Source organism: Peromyscus eremicus, chromosome 5 (genome assembly GCF_949786415.1).
Source record: "Peromyscus eremicus chromosome 5, PerEre_H2_v1, whole genome shotgun sequence".
NCBI lineage: Eukaryota > Metazoa > Chordata > Mammalia > Rodentia > Cricetidae > Peromyscus > Peromyscus eremicus.
Genome location: NC_081420.1, coordinates 109,658,369 through 109,676,681, shown reverse-complemented (window position 1 = coordinate 109,676,681; position 18,313 = coordinate 109,658,369). Strand labels below are relative to the sequence as shown.

Genomic DNA, 18,313 nt, shown 5'->3' with positions numbered 1-18,313 from the left:
TTCTATTCATGAAAAAATATTTTTAAAAGTAACTACTGCTTATATCCTTTATAAAAGAATTTTTTCTTTCAAGCTTTACATGGCATTAAGCTAATGCAACAAGATATACTTTTTCTTCTCTATTAAAGGCTGAGGTGATAATGGCGCTTCAGCACTATAAATTTTAAGCATTTCATGTCTGTACACTTCTGAATGGGCTTAAGACTTCTAATAAACCCAGATGAGCAAAAAGATGTGCTTTGTTTTATTGTTCCCTTAATGTTACAGGAAAGAAGCTACAGCCACACTAAGGCCTAAGGGGAGAAAATAATATCTAAAACCATAGAAGGAAGTTTCCAAGGCCTGTGTCCTCCCAGACCCAGACATTCCTTCAACTTAAATGTGCTTTCAACAGACACAGATGCTGTTCTTCTGTATTTAGATTCTCTTGTGTGTGTTTCCTATTTGGACAGGGTCTCAATAGGTAGCCCCTGTTTAAATAGAAGCCTGATCTCACTCCGCTCATCTCTTCCATGCTAGGATAACAAGTATGCCCCACCACATCCAAATACAATTATTTTTCTCAAGGCTCCAATCAGTACATCCTCTTCATAGCTCACAAATGCATCCTTCTTTATACCTGGGTATCTGTATCTGTCCATCCCTATGTCTCAGAGATACTTCCCTTGTTTTCACATTTGACACCAGAGAACAAAGAGTGGCTTTTAGAGTATATAGCTCTAATTTTCCTCTGCACTCTCTCTGTGGTATACAGAAGAGCCCATGATGCTTTATTAATGCTCCTCTTTTAACACTTTTTTTTTTTTGCTATGGATTAAAACCAAAGGTATTAGTATTATCTTCATTTTCACATTCCCTTTACCACTGTCTTTCTAGAATTCAGTATCATCTCATTTGAATTTGTGCAGTTTTGAAGGCTTTATCGTGTCTTTATTGAAACATTTTAATTCTATGCAAAACGAAAAGAATGTTCTCTTTCATATTGTGCGCGTGTGTGTGTGTGTGTGTGTGTGTGTGTGTGTGTGTGTGTGTGTGTGTGTGTTTACTCATCAACTCACTTGTGCACTTGCCAACAGAGACACCTGTGAAGGGCAGCGAGTGCCTTTGGGATGTCCTCCTCAGTCACTTCCCTTTCTTAGTTTGGAGGCGAGATTGCTCACTGAGCTTGATCTAGCTGTTTCAGCTAGACTGGTTAGTTGGTCCACGAACTCTCATGATCTGTCTGTCTTTACTCACAACTCCAAAGTTACTGGCATACACTGCAGTTCCTGGCTTTCTATGTGGTTGGTGGGGAATTGAATCCTCCTTTTCACATTTTTTTAAGAAAAAAAAATTAGTGAAGTGCAAGATTGCAAAGAATTGTGTCATATTAGTTTTCACTATGTAGCTGTTGTACTAGCTTCATTAAGCATAAAAAAATCCACATTATCAAAGACAGACAGAAGTATTATTTTAGTAACACCACAAACTGATTTACTATAAAACAGCAGATTTTACAAAAAAAAATCATATTGAATTTTTATTAAAGATTTTTAATAGTTCTATAACAAGAAAATTTATAAAAATACTCAGATATGAAAAAGTTTCCTTTTTACATGTATTATTTACATTTGTTAATTTATTAGGGTGTAAATTATTTTATGTTGGGATGATACAATGAAATAAATCCCAAAACAGAATATCTAGACAGGACAGACCATTTATCATGTAATCAACCAGTACCAAATGAATACATTCACAGAAGGAAGAAACAAACTCAGACACTTACTGATCTCAGTAGCAATGATGGTGATGTTGTGCCAGACACTTAATTCTCTGTCAAGTGGAGTTGCCAGTGTTATCTTCCCATCATCTGCATTGATGTTGAACTGTCTTTCCAAGTCAGTGTGACGGTCGATGGAGAACCTGCAGAACAGAGAGACCTATAATCTCCTTGTAGATTTCTTTGATGCATACCTTCTACAGCAGACCTTTAGTAATCCTGGGAGATTCATCGTTGTAAAGCCAAATGAATTGGGAAACTCTGTGGCATCATAATTTGTAAAACAAAATGACTGAATGAGACACAGGAAACTTAATAATTATTGTCCAAGGAGCAATTAGACACATATGCAACATGGAGGTCATAAACCACCACCGGTTTCAACAGGCAACGTCTTCAAAAACTGATGCTGATGAAGAGTTAATTGGACAATCCATCACATTTATTAGACAACTTATGATAATTAGCCATTGCCACATGATACAGTATAAAACAACAAACTCAGGCCAATGCAAAGTGTGCTGGCAACATTTTATTCATTACTGTTCAAGGAAATACTGGGTTTTGATAAAATTGTATGTCACACAATTTTCTGTTAAGTGGAGTTGCCAGCATTATTTTCTCACTATATGCACGAACTATACCATGAATTCAATAGGTAGGCAGATAAGTGTCATTGGGTAAATTGTGATTCTTCCATCTTTTCAGCTTTTTATTCATTAAAAATTGTACATGCAATTTTTAGATTAGATTCAAAGACCAGCAAAAAGCTGGATATTATTATTAAAGCCCCTGCCAATTAACAATCACCATTAAAGAGTTTGGAATAGTACTACAAGCTACTTAATGTTATTGACATTTATTTGTTGATGAAATTCTCAATAAAAGGAAACAATTAAAGCTATAACTTCTGATTTAGTAATGGCTCAGCTACAAATAAAACTTAGACAGTGACTACTAACCATAAAATATAGGAAAGAGTCCACCTTAACTCTACAAAATAATTGAAGAATTCACAAAGGATTCAAGAACTCTGCAGCAGGGGTATTGATAGTTTCAACAAAATGTTGATCATGGGGAGTTATTTATTATAAAATGATTGAATCCACAGTAACTAAAGATAAGACCAATGTCCTTTTCCTGTGAAATAATGGCTTAGTGAACCACAGAGGTTCCAAAGTTAGCTGTAAATTATCTCTGTAAAATTTTGACCCACATGCTGTATATGCTCTGATTCTTTTTTTTTATTTTTCATTTTACATACCAATCACAGATCCCCCCCCTTCCCTCCTCCCAGCCCTTCAAGAAGGTAAGACCTCCCACAGGGAGTCAGTAGAGCCTGGTACATTCAGTAGAGGCAAATCAAGCCCCTCACCCTGCCTCAAGGCTGTGCGAGTTGTCCCACCATAGGTAATGGGCACCAAAAAGCCCACTCTTGCACCAGGAATGTATCTTGATCCTACTGCCAGGGCGGCCCTTAAGCAGATCAAGCTACACAACTGTCTTGTTTATGCAAAAGGCCTATTCCAGTGTCATGGAAGCTCCACAGGTGTTGGTCCAAATTTCATGAGTTCCCACTAGTTTGGTTTGGTTGTCTTTGTAGATTACCTGCTGGATTAATTATCATTTCCTGCACTATAATTTTCTTAAATACAATTTCAGGCATCTCTGGGTTCTAGTAGTTTTATTTTTGTGATTCTGTTATTGGAAACATTGATGCAACAAGTTTCTCAGAGGCCATAGTAAATGAGAACTAGTCAAATCACTGATGCCACCTGTCCAATGAACATTCCATGGTTATCTGGTGGATATGCTGTGAGTGACTGGAAACTCTAGCTTAAACTAGTTGGAACAGTGTAATGTATTTTAAACAAAGTTCCTTTCTTATTCGCTTCTTCCAATTTGAGGGATAAAGACAAGAAACTTGTTCATAATATATCTGCATTGTGTTTTGCTTTGTGTGTATATGTGTGGTTTGCATGTATGCAAGTGTATGAGTATGGGCATATGTGGATACATTTACATGTATGTATAAGCAGATCTGGAAGTTCAAGACTGATTTCAGGATCTTCATTAACACTCCCTCCACTTTATTCTTTGTGATAGAATCTCTCAATCTTACACATAGTTTACTAAATCAGGTAGTCTCCCTAGCCAACTTGCTCTGGGGATCCCCTGTTTTCATCTTCAGAAATTACAGGTGGGGATTTAAGCTCTGATCCTCATGGTGGCACAGCAAGGTCTGTAACCACTGAGCCTTCTCCACAGACCATTATACTTGTGGTTTAGTGTGGATTATTGTTTCTGGGGTAATTTATGAACTCACTTAACCTTTATTTCTTTGTTGGAAAATTATGAAGTGCCTATATATAGGAAATTGATTTGCAAACTGGGAATAAATCATACATAAGTCTTTGGTTCTTCATAGGTACTAAGGACAGGTCTATTTATTAATAATTGTTAAAGTTGCTCAAAAAATTAAATTTTAATCTAGTTGAAGGGTAATGGAGCTCGACACAACTCTAACTGTATGTAAAAGGCATAAATCTATAAAAGCTCTTGATGTTTTCTATCTTCCACAACTCTAGTAAAGACCTAACTATTTATTTCAGCTTTTAAAATTCCAGTTTATTATAGACTTCAGGGGGTGAGCCATAAGAATAATACAATAAATACAATCTTTTACTAATATCATATTTAAAACCATAATAACATTATATGATTCCACAATGGTGGGAACTTGATGGGAAAAGTGATTCAGTTGAAGGCTATTTTCCACTTTAACTGTGTCAAGAAAGACTTTGGTGCTTCTAAAAAAAGTTTGTTTCAAATATTTCATTGCCAGATTGAGTTTAGTATAAATTTTCTGAAGAGTGGCTAACCTATGAGAAAATTTGGACAACATTATGCTCAGGAAGAACATTTCAACCCTGGATATTTGCTAGTAAATGTAGATAGCTTTTCTTTCTGTACTTTATCAGGGTCTAGGAACACAAAGTGCATAGGAATTGGGATATTTGTCATTCTTTATATAAACTGGTATAGCATCTGTACATAAAATTTAATTTTTGTTACAACTCCACAGATATTTTAAATGATTCTTAGACTACCTATAATATCTAATGCAGTATAAATACAATGTAAATTGTCATTGTTTTTGAAATAAGAAAAAAGAGTTGCATATGTTTAGTACAGATATAACCATCCTAACTTTAACCATGATATATAGAGGAAACATGGAAATTCTGGAGAGAGACTGAGGATATGTACAATGTTATAAAACTATTGTAGGGTAATCCTACATATTATTTTATTCATATGAATTCAGAATAACATTTAGTGGATAAACTTTGCTTTCCATAACTTTATGAAATAGTTTACATTTCTGGATGGAATCAAAGTTATTTTGAGTCTACAATATAAGGCTCCCAGGTTATAAAAAAAGCTATTATACAATGAATAAAATAGAATTTCTTAAAGTAATGTGATACTTATATACTCTCTCTAGTAAATAGAAAGTTAGAATAAATACATATGTGTGATTCCTTCTGAAGTTCATTCATAGATCAAAGAGAAAGTGTTCAGCATTGGATAGTAATAATAGCTAATATTACTGTGAGAACTAGATGAGATGTTTATACAAGGCACACTGTGCTGACCAAAATGAAGTAAGTATGGCCTCAAGGGCTCTCATATCACTTACAGGTTAACATCATCCTTGGATGCTACATGTATACATAGTATTAGAAATACAAAGAAGATACAGAGTGCTATGTTGGGATGTTTTGTGCCCCCCAAACTTGTATTTAGGAATCCAAATCCCCAATAAATTGGACGGTGAATGGCTGAGAAGAATGATCTTCTCTTAAAAATGAAATCCAAGGGAGCCTTTCCTTACCACATGTAAAGAGAGTGAGAGAGAAATCTACAGTCAAGCAAAAGAGGGAGCTCATCAGATACTGTTTTGCTGGCATCCTGGTTTCGGAACTTCCCAAACTCTGGAAGACTGAAAAATAAATTACTTAAGCTTCCCAGGCTGGTACTTTGTTAAAGTCTCCAGAACAGACAAGACTCAGTCTAAGAGGTAATACTTTTTCTCAATTGGAATCCACCAATTTGAATATATTAGTAATTTCTAAGTATTAAAATGTGAGATCTAAATAAAGACGGTTCACTAAATAAGATAATTAGGATTTAGGCTTCTAAATGCCAGGAGTAAAGTCTTCTATTTTTCATCATTTTTATATAGCTCTGGATAAATTTTAATCCACCTCATTTTCTCAAAAACTCTGCTCTCATGTTTGAGAGCATGGTTAGTTTGTGTGTTTCTTCTTAGGCTATCAGGAAGTTCCAGGCCATGTAACATGACATTTTCATAACCCTTAGCATAATGTACAAGGGTCACTGGTCTGGGTTCATAACTTCCTATCAAGGATTCATCACTAGCAAATTACAGAAAAAAAAAAAAAAAACACTCAAGGAAATGTAAGTTGGCCTAAACACAATAAATCAGGAGTAATGACTTGAAGTTTAGAATCTGATGTGACATATAGTTCCTGAAAACATGACCATTGGAGGCAAATTCTTCAGAAACATACCCTAGTCACTAAGCTACTCCAGATTGCTCTGATGCTGCACTGAATACCATTACAGAAGGGAGAACACGTGCTGGCCTCTGTGATTCTTCAGCTGAAACTCAATATGGGCCCGGTGGGATGGGCAGAGAGGAAAGGGGATCATCACACCAAACTCTTAGTTTTAGTTACCAGTCTATAAATTGTAAAACATATCTGCTTTACAGTATATTGCTTTGTAGTGAGTTGAAAATAACTGATAATAGGTATAAAAGTAAATCTATACATGTTGAGATCTTTGAGGGACCAGACTGCTTGTGGGAAAGAGAGTCCAGAAATAGAAAGAGGTGAGTAAAGATCCTAATTCAAATACTTTAGTAGCTTTTAGAAGAGTTAACTGTCTTAAAAGACTCTAACACTATTCCCAAACTCTTTGTGGTATTTGTCTACATTGCTATTCACCTCTGGGTCTGTGGGTATCTCAACAGAACATAGACTCCAGCAGAAGAGAGAAACTGCACTGGCTTTCTAGGGCATGATTCTTCCACGTCATCTTTACCACTTGACCTCAATCTTTGTTGAGTTTTCTTTCTGAAGAATGACTCTCCTATTATTCTTCAAACATTTATCTGACCTCTGCTCTTTACTTTCAAAAAAAGAAGGTTTATTCATCCACTGTAACATCAAAACAGTTAGATGTTTTTCTGCTGTTATTTAATAATTCTATGTGGAGATAATAATTTATTGAGTAAGGTTATTATTACATGTCAATAATATAATCGTGTTACTAAAGAGATTGGAGAAAAGAGTAAAAATGGAGGGGAAAAGAGAAAGAAAAAGTTAGTGTCCTAGTATTAATGTTCAAAAAAGAAATATATGCTAGTTCAAACATTGATTTTTATGTACATGATTAAAATATCCTGACTCCTTGATATTTTATGTATTATATTTGTGGATCCTTCACATAATTACTTATGATATTTCAGATGAAAGTTATGGTTTTGAGCAGAATAATATGCACATTGGAGAATCACCTTCCTGCCACAATAAGAAAAATTCTCATTAATACAGGGGAAGTGGAATGTGAGAAAATGAGCTTCTTGGGTCATGGTCATATCAGTTTTAATGATGAGAGTTTTGGAAATAATTCCTTTCAAGTGTAAAAGATAGGTTTTAGAAGCCATATTATCTGTGATAACCAGTATTCACAAAAATCCTTTTGAAACTTTCTTATTTGTAACCTCTAAAATACACTGCTTGGCTTCCTCACCATTCTACACTATAGTTATGCTTCCTGGAAATAAATGCTAAGGACTGAACCAGTTTTCTTTGTGGAACTAAGGCTACATACTCAAGAAAATTCTCAAATTAGTTGCTTAGCACATGTCTCAAAGTTGTAATTTAGCACAAAACTCGGTGACCAGACATGAAATCATGTCATCGGTTTTATTCAATTCAAAGGAGTTTTCAGATATCAGTAGTCAGTTTAAGAAAATAACTGGTTGGTTTTCTGAAAACAACTGAATGAATGTTATTGTGGGGAGAAATAGTACACTCCTACATTACTATTGTTGCTGATTTTTGTTTGTTTGTTTGTTTTGTTTTTCGAGACAGGGTTTCTCTGTGTAGCTTTGCGCCTTTCCTGGAACTCACTTGGTAGCCCAGGCTGGCCTCGAACTCACAGAGATCTGCCTGGCTCTGCCTCCCGAGTGCTGGGATTAAAGGCGTGCGCCACCACTGCCCAGCTTGTTGCTGATTATTAAAAACAACTTTTACCTGATTAATGTGCTACCTCAACAGACACAATTCTACTTCATCCTCTCAAGACAGTATTTGGCTAAAAACTCCTACTTCTTATATTCATGAGTTTAGATGCAAAAGGTTCACATCAGATTTGTTGCTTATAATGCACAAACAGACTATACTTCTTAACTTTTTTTTTTTTCTTGACCAAGCCTCCATGCTATACACCGACAGGAAACTTCAATTCCTTTTCCTTCTCTGCAGTTAAGAATATCAGAATGTAACCATTTGGGTGATTATGATCACTTTCAGGATTTATCAGGGTCTCTTGCTAGTCCTTGTAACTTAAGGGTCAATTAGTCAAACTGCAGGTTGAATAAGGGATATACTCCAGAGCTTTACTAATTATTATAATGATCCAGTTAACAGACAGCATGGTGTAAACTGCATTCTTCTAATGGTGATATTGGTGAAACAGTAGATGATTTTCTAGAGGCTTAACTCCTCAGTTTCTAACCTCTCTGCTAAGTACAGTTATGTCTGCTCTAAAGTCACCTCATCAAAGAAACACCTACCTACATGCAAATGTAAACATGCCCTCTACATCAGGTGATACGTTGTAGTTTCTCAGACTGTAATCCAAAGTATCATGGAAAGATTTTTTATTGTGGAAGAAACTTGGGCAGCTATCTTTGTATTAAACATCAACAAAGGCATTTGAAAAATTCTTGTATCTGAGCTCCATATGAAGAAAAACACAATGCTGTGACATTCCTCCCTTCATTGTCAGAGGCAGGAGAAAGAAAACTCAAGCTGTGTGTTTTTAAGCTTTTATTTTACTTAGGGTCAAATATAGATAATTTGGTTTCCAAATGTAGTTCAGTTTCCTTGTCCTTTTTCTCTTTCTCTTTGTGTAAGGGGTGTATGTAAATCGTGTGTGTGTGTGTGTGTGTGTGTGTGTGTGTGTGTGTGTGTGTATGTGTGTGTGCACATGCATGTGTGTGTATGTGTATTATTACAACTCATTCCCCATACACATTGTTTAAATAACTTTACAAATTATATCATGTACAAGTTTATGCAGTATTGGAAGACAAAATGTCATGCTCTAAAGCAGTGGTTCTCAACTTGTGGGTCATGACTGGTTTAGAGTTTCATATCAGATATTTACATTACAATTTGTAACAGTAGTAAAATTGCAGTTATGAAGTAACAACAAAATAATTTTATGGGTGGGATTCACCACAACATAAAGAACTGTTTTAAAGGGTCATAGCATTAGGAAAGTTGAGAACCACTGCTTTAGAGCAAGCTCACAGTGCCCTAAAATTTTCCACTATACCCTGCTTCCAAAATGACTCATCTCCCAAGAACACTATGGTTTGATGATCTATCTCTTGAGGGACACTGATCAAAGTGATTAAAACAAAATTAAAGATACAGATTAGGTATGAAAGGTACTAGCTCTGTTAATAACCTAGCAGTTCCCTACTGTACATAAAACATGACGTTATATAGTCATGATTTTTCTCTTGTGTAACTTAGCCTATATGTGCGAAGCCAATATAAGTATATAGTTTTCTTGGAGCTAACAGTGAGATGAGAAAAGACCCAAGAAGAATAAAATTCTACAAAAATCTATTCCTATCTAAAGATAGCTAAGTAGAAAAATTCAGCATAGACAAATGTTCTGTGTGTCTGAAGACTTTAAAACAGGACAGTTTTGTTGTAGGATTTGTACACTGTCTGAAAGAATATTGCTGTGATTGGTGTAATGAAAAGTTTAATGGCCAATAACTCAATATTAGGTATATTGCTGCGGGATGTCTTTCTGTATGCTATGAATATGTGTTGTTACCATTGGCTAATGAATAAAGCTGTTTTGGCCTATGGCAAGGCAGCTTAGAGATAGGCAGGAAATCCAAGGAGAGAGGCAGGAAGAGAAAGACAGAGTGGGGAAGACTCCAGCATGCCGTCCAAGGAACAACGTGTAAGGTGACACAGGTAATGCCATGGAACACATGGTGATACTTAGATTAAGAGAAATGGGTCAAGTTATAAGAGTTAGCTAGCAAGAAGCCTGACATGGGCCATGCAATTGGTAATTAATATTAAGCCTCTGAATAGTTATTTTATAAGTATCAGTGAAACCTTGGGGCTGGACAAGATTGGAGAAACCTTCTGGCTACATTTGGTTGCCCAAAGTGTTGGCTTTACTTTCTATCTAAAACATGAGAGGACTTTAAAAGAAATTCTAAAATTGAGCTAAGAACAGCTTTCTACTGCATGTCTCATGTGCACCAAGATATAGAGACTCCAAGATACAGAGACACTGTGGCACAGTGTCTTGACTACAGTATGGTGGGTTCACATGCTTGAGTAGAGCATGCCAGTTTCCTGCTGTGGTACACAGAGGTGTCTCCAAGCCATGCAGCACACTGCGTGGTGGATTTGGCTTTTACTCATACAGACAAAAAAGGTTTATGGGCCAGCTGCATGCTCCCTGATGGCAGCATGGACCCCAGAGTTAGCAGTGTAAACATGACTCTCCTGGGTACCCCCGCCATGTTGCAAAGCTGAAGTGGGCAGAGTCAGCAGCCAAGGCTGCTGGTCCTAGCAACACAGCTTAGCAGTTTAAAATCTCTCCTGGTCAGAGACGAATTATAGATTCACAATGAGACAGATTAGGATGGAATAAAACTCTAAACTGTTTATAGTGTATATAAAAATGTACATAGGCTTGAAAGACAGAGGAAAAGGAGGATAGACAGTTATATGAAGAATATGAAGAAATGGATAGTTTTAAAAAAATAAATTCTTTAAAGAATAAGAATAATATAAAAAATAAGCCATATAAAGATTAAAATTACACAGAGAATCTAGATTATATTGTCTTCGGGATTTTTAACTGCAGAAAGACATTTGATTGTAAAAGCTGCTGAATTAAACATATATATGTATATATACACACACATATATGTGTGCATACACACACACACACACACACACATATATATATATATATATATATATATATATATATGGTATCTTGACTTCAAAATTTGTGTCTAAAGATACACTGCTTTGGAAAAGAGGTTCTGCTTTTGTTTTCACAGAAGATGAGAACCTATAAATTGCTCCTAGGCTAGTATGGTTTGATCAGCCAAGATTCTGTGAGAGGCCTCAGATGATCCAACATCCAGGACAACTTCAAGGCAACTGGCTCAGAGAACACCACGTCACAGTTTACTCCAGTCAGGACTTGACCATAATTCTTAATTTCCTCAGGATCCTCATAAGATTGTAGTGCCCCCAACCAGCAGGAAGTAGTATGCAAAGCTATGCCCAAATTCCCAAAATATTGTTTATGAATGTTTATTTTATTTAAAGCAGGTTGACTATAAATGCAATCTCTTTCTAAAGAAGAAAAGGGTGACATAGATACAATAGGATGAAAGGGTAGATTATTGAATTTACTTTTAAAGAGCAACAACTCTTTTGAAATGTATTACAATGCTATGGATTTTAGTTTATTGATACAGATTTAAAGTTAATTTTGTTATTATATATATATATATATATACATATATTTCTACTCTTGTTTAAGGTACATTTGTATAGCTCATTTGAAATTGTAATTAAACTTCTAGACATGTTTGTTAAGTTTTCTAGGTATACATAGATATATTTCAATTAAGTAGGTAATCTTCAAACATTTCAAAGATCTACAAAACACGGCATTTAAAATGTTTTAAAAACTTAGACTTTCTGGACAATGAGACACGTTTGCTCTTGGCAGCACTGATTTACTTCAGAGAGGAGGATGGACTTCAGAGAGGAGGATGGGCATCAAAGACATTCCATATGGAGTTTATCTTCTTCTTGGCAAAAATGCCATTTGGGCAAGAGGCTGCTCTTGCCTGGACTGCTGAAAATACGTTGTGTAAACTGAACATGCAAGACCCATAGGAAAATGACCACTGAATTTCCCAAAATGGCACAAATTGGTTCTTCAGGTTCCTGCTTCACAGAGTAGACTGACAAATATCCTACAGGACACAGGGAGAAGCAACTAAAAATCTCAAGGCCTATTGGCTGAAGATGGACGTCCCAACATTGCAGAGGAACCTCGGGTGATGGTCCAGGAAGCTAGCTGTTTCTGTCATAACTCATATTTTTTGAAGTCACTTGTTTGCACTTTCTGTTTAACTAGGACACAAGGAGAAACAACTAAAAAATTCTAGGCCTGTTTGCTGAAGATGAATGCCCCAACATTACAGAGGAACTTTGGATGACTGTCCAGGGAGGCAGCTTTCTCTGTCATTTCCAGAATTTTGAAAGTTGCTTACAATGCATTTCCTTTTTACTTAGGTAACATTATATCCTTCTGGGCTCTTTGATGTAGTTGAAGACTAGATAGTTATAATTACAGTTTTCCTTAGTCATGATAAAAGATAAATTAGAAGGAAACTTTTGTCTCACAAATATAAGATAAATAGAATATTTTCTTTGATTTTGCCAAATACAAATAGACTAGATATTACAACTGTAATTTTTGCTTGATAGCTGTTCTATTATATGTAATTTTACTATGTTAAAGTTAATCCCTTCCTTTTTGATTAGACAGAAAAGGAGAAGTGCTGTGGGATCTCTTTCTGTATGCTGTGAATATATTTTACTGTGATTGGTTGATAAATAAAGCCATTTGGCATATGGCAAGTCAGGTTATAGCTAGGTGGGAAATTGAAGAGAGAGGCAGGAAGAAGAAAGGCAGAGGGGAAAGAGATGCCAGCACCGCCGGGAGAAGCAAGATGCAAAAATACCAGTAAGCCACGGCCATGTGGCAACTTATAGATTTAATAGAAATGAGTCAAGTTATAAGAGCTAGCTAGCAAGAATCCTGTCATAGGCTGTGCAATTGATAATTAATATTAATCCTCTAAATGATTATTTTGTAAGTGGCTGTAGGACCTTGGGGCTGGGCAAGACTGGAGAAACATTATGGCTAGAGTATAGGCGAGATTTCTAGGTAGAGAAAGAAAGAGAAGGAGGAATCCAGGCTTGCAGAAGAAAGGAAAGGAAACAGGAGGTGCAAGATGGATAGAGTTTATGCTACATTATTGAACACAGATTAATGTAAATGGGTTTATTTTGGTTATTATAGCTAGTTGGGAACAAGCCTAAGCTATAGACTGATCTCTCATAATTAATAGGAAGTCTCTGAGTCATTATTTGGGAGCAGGCTGGTGGGACAGAGAAAGACACAATTTGATGCAAGTTTAATAGTGAAAATGTGTGCCAAGAAAAAATTAGGGAGAATGTTACAGATAAAATCTAGGATAGTTTAATTTTAGAAAATGCAAAGTCTTTGAAAGACTATTTAAAATCTTCATTTTTTACTTTAAATACAGGAATTAAAACTAATTTCAGTGAGTGTCAATAGGACTATCCCAACACAAAGATATCAAGACAATCTATTATTGAAAGGTGGGTTTCTTCTTAAATGATTACCTTTTAAGACTATTGATCATACTAATTTTAACTTCTCTCTCTACAAATATCATTTGAATTAGGCAAATGCTACAGACAAAATGACAGAAACTGTATCTAACCATTCAGTAGTCAATATAGACTACATCCAATATTAATACTTAGTATAACATTGAACTAATTATTGTATCATTTCTATCTTTTATTATTTTGATAAGCCTAATATATTAATTTCCCTTTTAATTATTCTTATTAAATAGGAGAATCCTCCATATAAAAATTAAACTGCATTCAATATCCTAATGTTTATACTTATAAATGAAGATAGTATATATTTTCACATCAATAAAACCATTGAAATTATATGTATAATACCCTGACCTTGGTATTATAATAATTAACACACTACAAATGCTAAGTAGCTATCAGGAAGACTGATTTTGATAAGTATCTATATTTTTTATTTTGGTTAATTTTCTACACAATGCAAAACATTATGCACAAAAAAGCATGCACACCCCACAATAATAAAAGGATAGTGAATAATTGTATAAAAGCCGTTTTGAGAAAATTTTGTAAATTTACTTATGTTTTGGAATTTTAGCTGGACATCAGACTCATTTAGCAGCAACATAAGTTATTGTAGTAAGTGCCAGGAATTTATTTGTTAGTAAGATACTTATGCTACCGGTTGCAAATTAGAAATACAAGGATATCAAAATCCCATGTTTAATTAATTAATATACAAAAGAAATAACTTAAGAACAGCATCTCAGTATTCTGCCATATGTGATTTTTTTTCTAGGGCACAAAATATTTAATACCATAAACTCCCATCTCCTAATTGAACGGCTGTTCTACACCGTTAGATACTTTCTTATACAAAGTCCAATATCATACATCTAATTCCAGTAGATGTTAGCCTGAATGCTTCCTCTTTGGCTAAAGCGTGGGCAAGACCTGTGACTACACCCTTCTAACCTTCATCAAATCCACACCTGCCCTGTCTAATATCAGATCCTTCCCTTGGGATGGCAACCAAGCCTTTTGCTGTCCTTTCTATCACTGAATACGTCTTTCATGATTTTGACCATTTGCTATCACATCATAAATGTTATTGTCATTTATTATTATTGTGTGACAGTCTTCCTGAGGAGTCCTATTCAAATGTCTGTGCGTACCACCTAGGTAACTGAGGATGACAGACCAAATTAATGATACCACCAATGTCCAACTTGATAAGCTAAAGAGTTACTATTGAATTGTTTATAGGAATATGGGTAAAGGGCTATTTACAGAAGTAGAAATGACTAAAAGACAGCTGCACCACTAAAATTCTGCCCCAGGATGGGTGAGAGCTCATGAAAGCTGAAAACCTCCAGCACACTGCACAACTTGAAGAAAGCTCAACAAGTTGCCAAGTGAATTTCTGAGTCTCATAGCGGCTTTACCTCTTCTATACAGCTGAGCTGGCCTGTGTGTTGTTTCTCAGCAGTCCTTACTGCGTATATAACCATGGTGAGGAAGGAGTGTGAGGTAGCATATTGCATCTTGTTATTTCCAGGGACTTCCAGAAATTTCTGAAGTTTTTATTTCATGAGTTTAACAAATTTCTCTGGAAGATAGAATGTTTCACTTGCATTTAGAACTAATGTTTTAAGGAGGTTCTCTACAACATGGGATATTTTATCTTGGATGAAAGTACTATACAACAAGTATTAGGCTGATACCATCTGCGGATCATCACAAATCAGATTTATACCTAGGGACTTGTTAAAAGGCAGAGAAGCAAGGGCAAGGCATCCCCTTTGGTTGCAGTCAGATGCCCTTAACAGAGTGGATCTAGTATACCTTTTATAGAGCAGGGAAATGGAAATTTTCCACTTTCAACATGTGAGCTCTCCTGAGATGATTCTGTGTTTTTCTTCTACACCATAAGTCAAATCCAATTATCCTTCATCAACAGCAAGATTGGTTGGGCAGAGCACAGCTTCAAATTGGAAGGTAGAAATCTAATGAAAAATACTTTGTTGAAATGATACCCCAAAATATCTTGATAACAGGTAAGACCTCAGTATACCCTTGCCATGATATAAAGTGGCTTATTCAGCCTTATGAGTAAAATGATGTAAAATACTGCCTACTCAGTTTCTTCAAGCACCACTGTTTCTTTCAAAATATAAGCATTATTATTAAGTTTTGTTTCCTGAAGAGGACAGATACTTCCCCAATGACAAGATGTACAACATCCGTTTTTAAACTCTGTCAACACTTGCTTTTTTATTTATACCTCTAATAACTATTATTCTAGCCTCACCACACTAGATCTCTTGTTTTAAAATATTTCATTAAAACATGCAAATCAATAGTTAATGATAGTCACCAATCACTTTCACTACCCAATACCACAGAGATAGAATTCAGGCCATTTGATTTGTTATTTTGGTGTTAGCATCTGAGAATATCCAACAAATATATGTGTAGGAAGAATACATGTGCTCCTTCTAGGAAGAAAACATGTGCTCCTAAATGTGGTAGCAGTCTGAGGACTTGAGCAGAGAGCTAGAATTGTGAATTTACGGAAAGATGCTAGTACCCTGGGAATCTATCTCATTAATGGAGCACTATCCTAGTGAATGCACTGTGATGCCAGTGGTATGATATTCTATTCAATCAAAACATGAACAACTAAAATAGTCTCCAATGTGCTTATTCATTAAGAATGAGATGTATTCCAGAAATTCCCCTTAAAGGAATAATGCTGGTGCAGATACTATGAGGGATGTGGCCAGAAATCCACTTCAAATAGTTCACTCTTTATAGTCTTCCTAGGTGTCCCAAGTCTAGCTGTTATTAGGTAAACAGTTACAGAGACCTTTTCAATTTTGCATGAGGAAGAATTCCTGTACTTGACAGTAATTATCTGAAATAGACTCACTAGGTTAAATGAAGTCTTTTTGCTTTTTTATTTTAATATTTTATTTTTTCCATTTTTGGCTTCTGCCTCTTTCTTTTCATAAACTCTGAATCTAGCATGCCTAAAACCCAGTGCTCATTTCCTGGACAGTCTAACCTGTAACAGATTAGTTACTAGGAATAAGAACATATTTAATTCCCAGGATTAATATGATAAAGCATCAATGAACTTTGAATGAATTCACCACTGCTTAAATGCTGAACATTTGTGAATAAAGACTAATAAACTATTTTAGTGTTTCTTGCTGAATGCACACTCTATTACTAGTGAATGCATGCTAAAGTGTACTGAATGTTCTAGAGTGAGTGTACTCAATGAGAAATTTTGTTCATGCTTTTAGATTGAAAAATGCAACCAGAATCAGTGAAAATATCAAATCATAGAAAGTGGAGAGAGAAGAACCTGGTAAAGGTGGTAATCAGCCTCAGTTCCGTAAAACCCTTAGAATAGACATTACTAAGGTCAGGATTAACATGAAGCAGGAAGGAGATCAGGGTTTCAGTGTCCATCTGGGAAGGAAACAAACTCTACTCTCCAAGCAGGTGCTTCCACAGCATTTGCCAGCATTCTCCTTTCATAATTTGCATGGCAATTGTGTCTTTCTCCATAGCCACATGAAGGAGGGCAGCTTTAGCCCCAGGGAGAGACTTTAGTGGATAGAAGAATTGCCACACAAACATGAAGACTTGAAATCCAATACCCAGAAGTCATGTTTAAGTGAGTAGTGTTCCTGCTATGAGTTGAACAATGATGGCAGGAGAATCGCTGGAAACTTGTGGGCCATTTAGTCAGGTGTACCTAGCAGTGAATAGGAGAATCCTGTCTCAAGATGGAAGGTGAAGATCAATGACCAACATTTGAATGTTTTTCTTTTCTTTTCTTTTCTTTTCTTTTCTTTTCTTTTCTTTTCTTTTCTTTTCTTTTCTTTTATTAAGATAAAGTGTCTCTCAGTATAGATCTGACTGTCCTGGAGCTCTCTGAGTAGACCAGGGTGGACAGGAAATCACAAAATCTGCCTGACTCTGCCTCCTGAGTGCTGACACACATGATGTGCTCCTATTTCTGTATACATGCCATGACACACAGGTGGGACCCATGGATACTAGCAACCCAAGGCAATGCCAATTCCCATCACAGAATAAAATCCTGAAGGGCTATAGCATTGGTTATTGAATGGAAACTGTGTGATGACAACTCTCTGTGTTCTTAGTGAGGAAGTCAGTGAACTCCTTTAGAGTAGATGTTTCCGGCTTCATCATCCATACACTCTGCCATTGTAGCAATTAGATAAAATGAGAGTGACTTCTTGCTAGTTCATGGGCTGACAACACAAAGATTTCATTTCCATCACTAATTCTTCTGCCTTTAATGAGCTTATTAACTACAAAATCAGGGATGATATCATCAAGTAAAAAGAAGACAGATAGTTTGCTGTAACCAAGCATTGGTATATTTTTAATCATGGGTGGATCATAGAGGAGCTCGTGAACTCAAGTGTCCTCATGTCAGCATGGAACTTTGGGTATTCTGGATGCTCTACAGAGCTCAAAGGTGGCCCACACTTCATCTCCCCTCATTTTTAGAAAACGCCTCACTCCTTATCAAACGAACTTAATGGGGGATCCTAGAGCAAAGAAAGTTGAGTTCAAACTGATCTGCCAATAGTCTCTGTGTTACTTAGAATACCCTAGGGAATGGCTGTCCTTGGAGAAAGGTAATGTGGTTTGATTTTTCAAATTTAGCAAGAGCAAACGCACTTTCATAGTA

General features: G+C 35.9%; 1 protein-coding gene across 1 annotated transcript in view; it reads right to left on the bottom strand.

Annotated features, from left to right (window-relative positions):
• Nucleotides 1-18,313, bottom strand: part of Cdh8 (cadherin 8) — a 357,383-nt gene that overhangs the window by 115,921 nt on the left and 223,149 nt on the right. Inside the window, exon 7 of the mRNA XM_059263074.1 lies at nt 1,769-1,905. Within this exon, the coding sequence (XP_059119057.1) occupies nt 1,769-1,905 (137 nt within the window). The remainder of the gene's footprint in view (nt 1-1,768; nt 1,906-18,313) is intronic.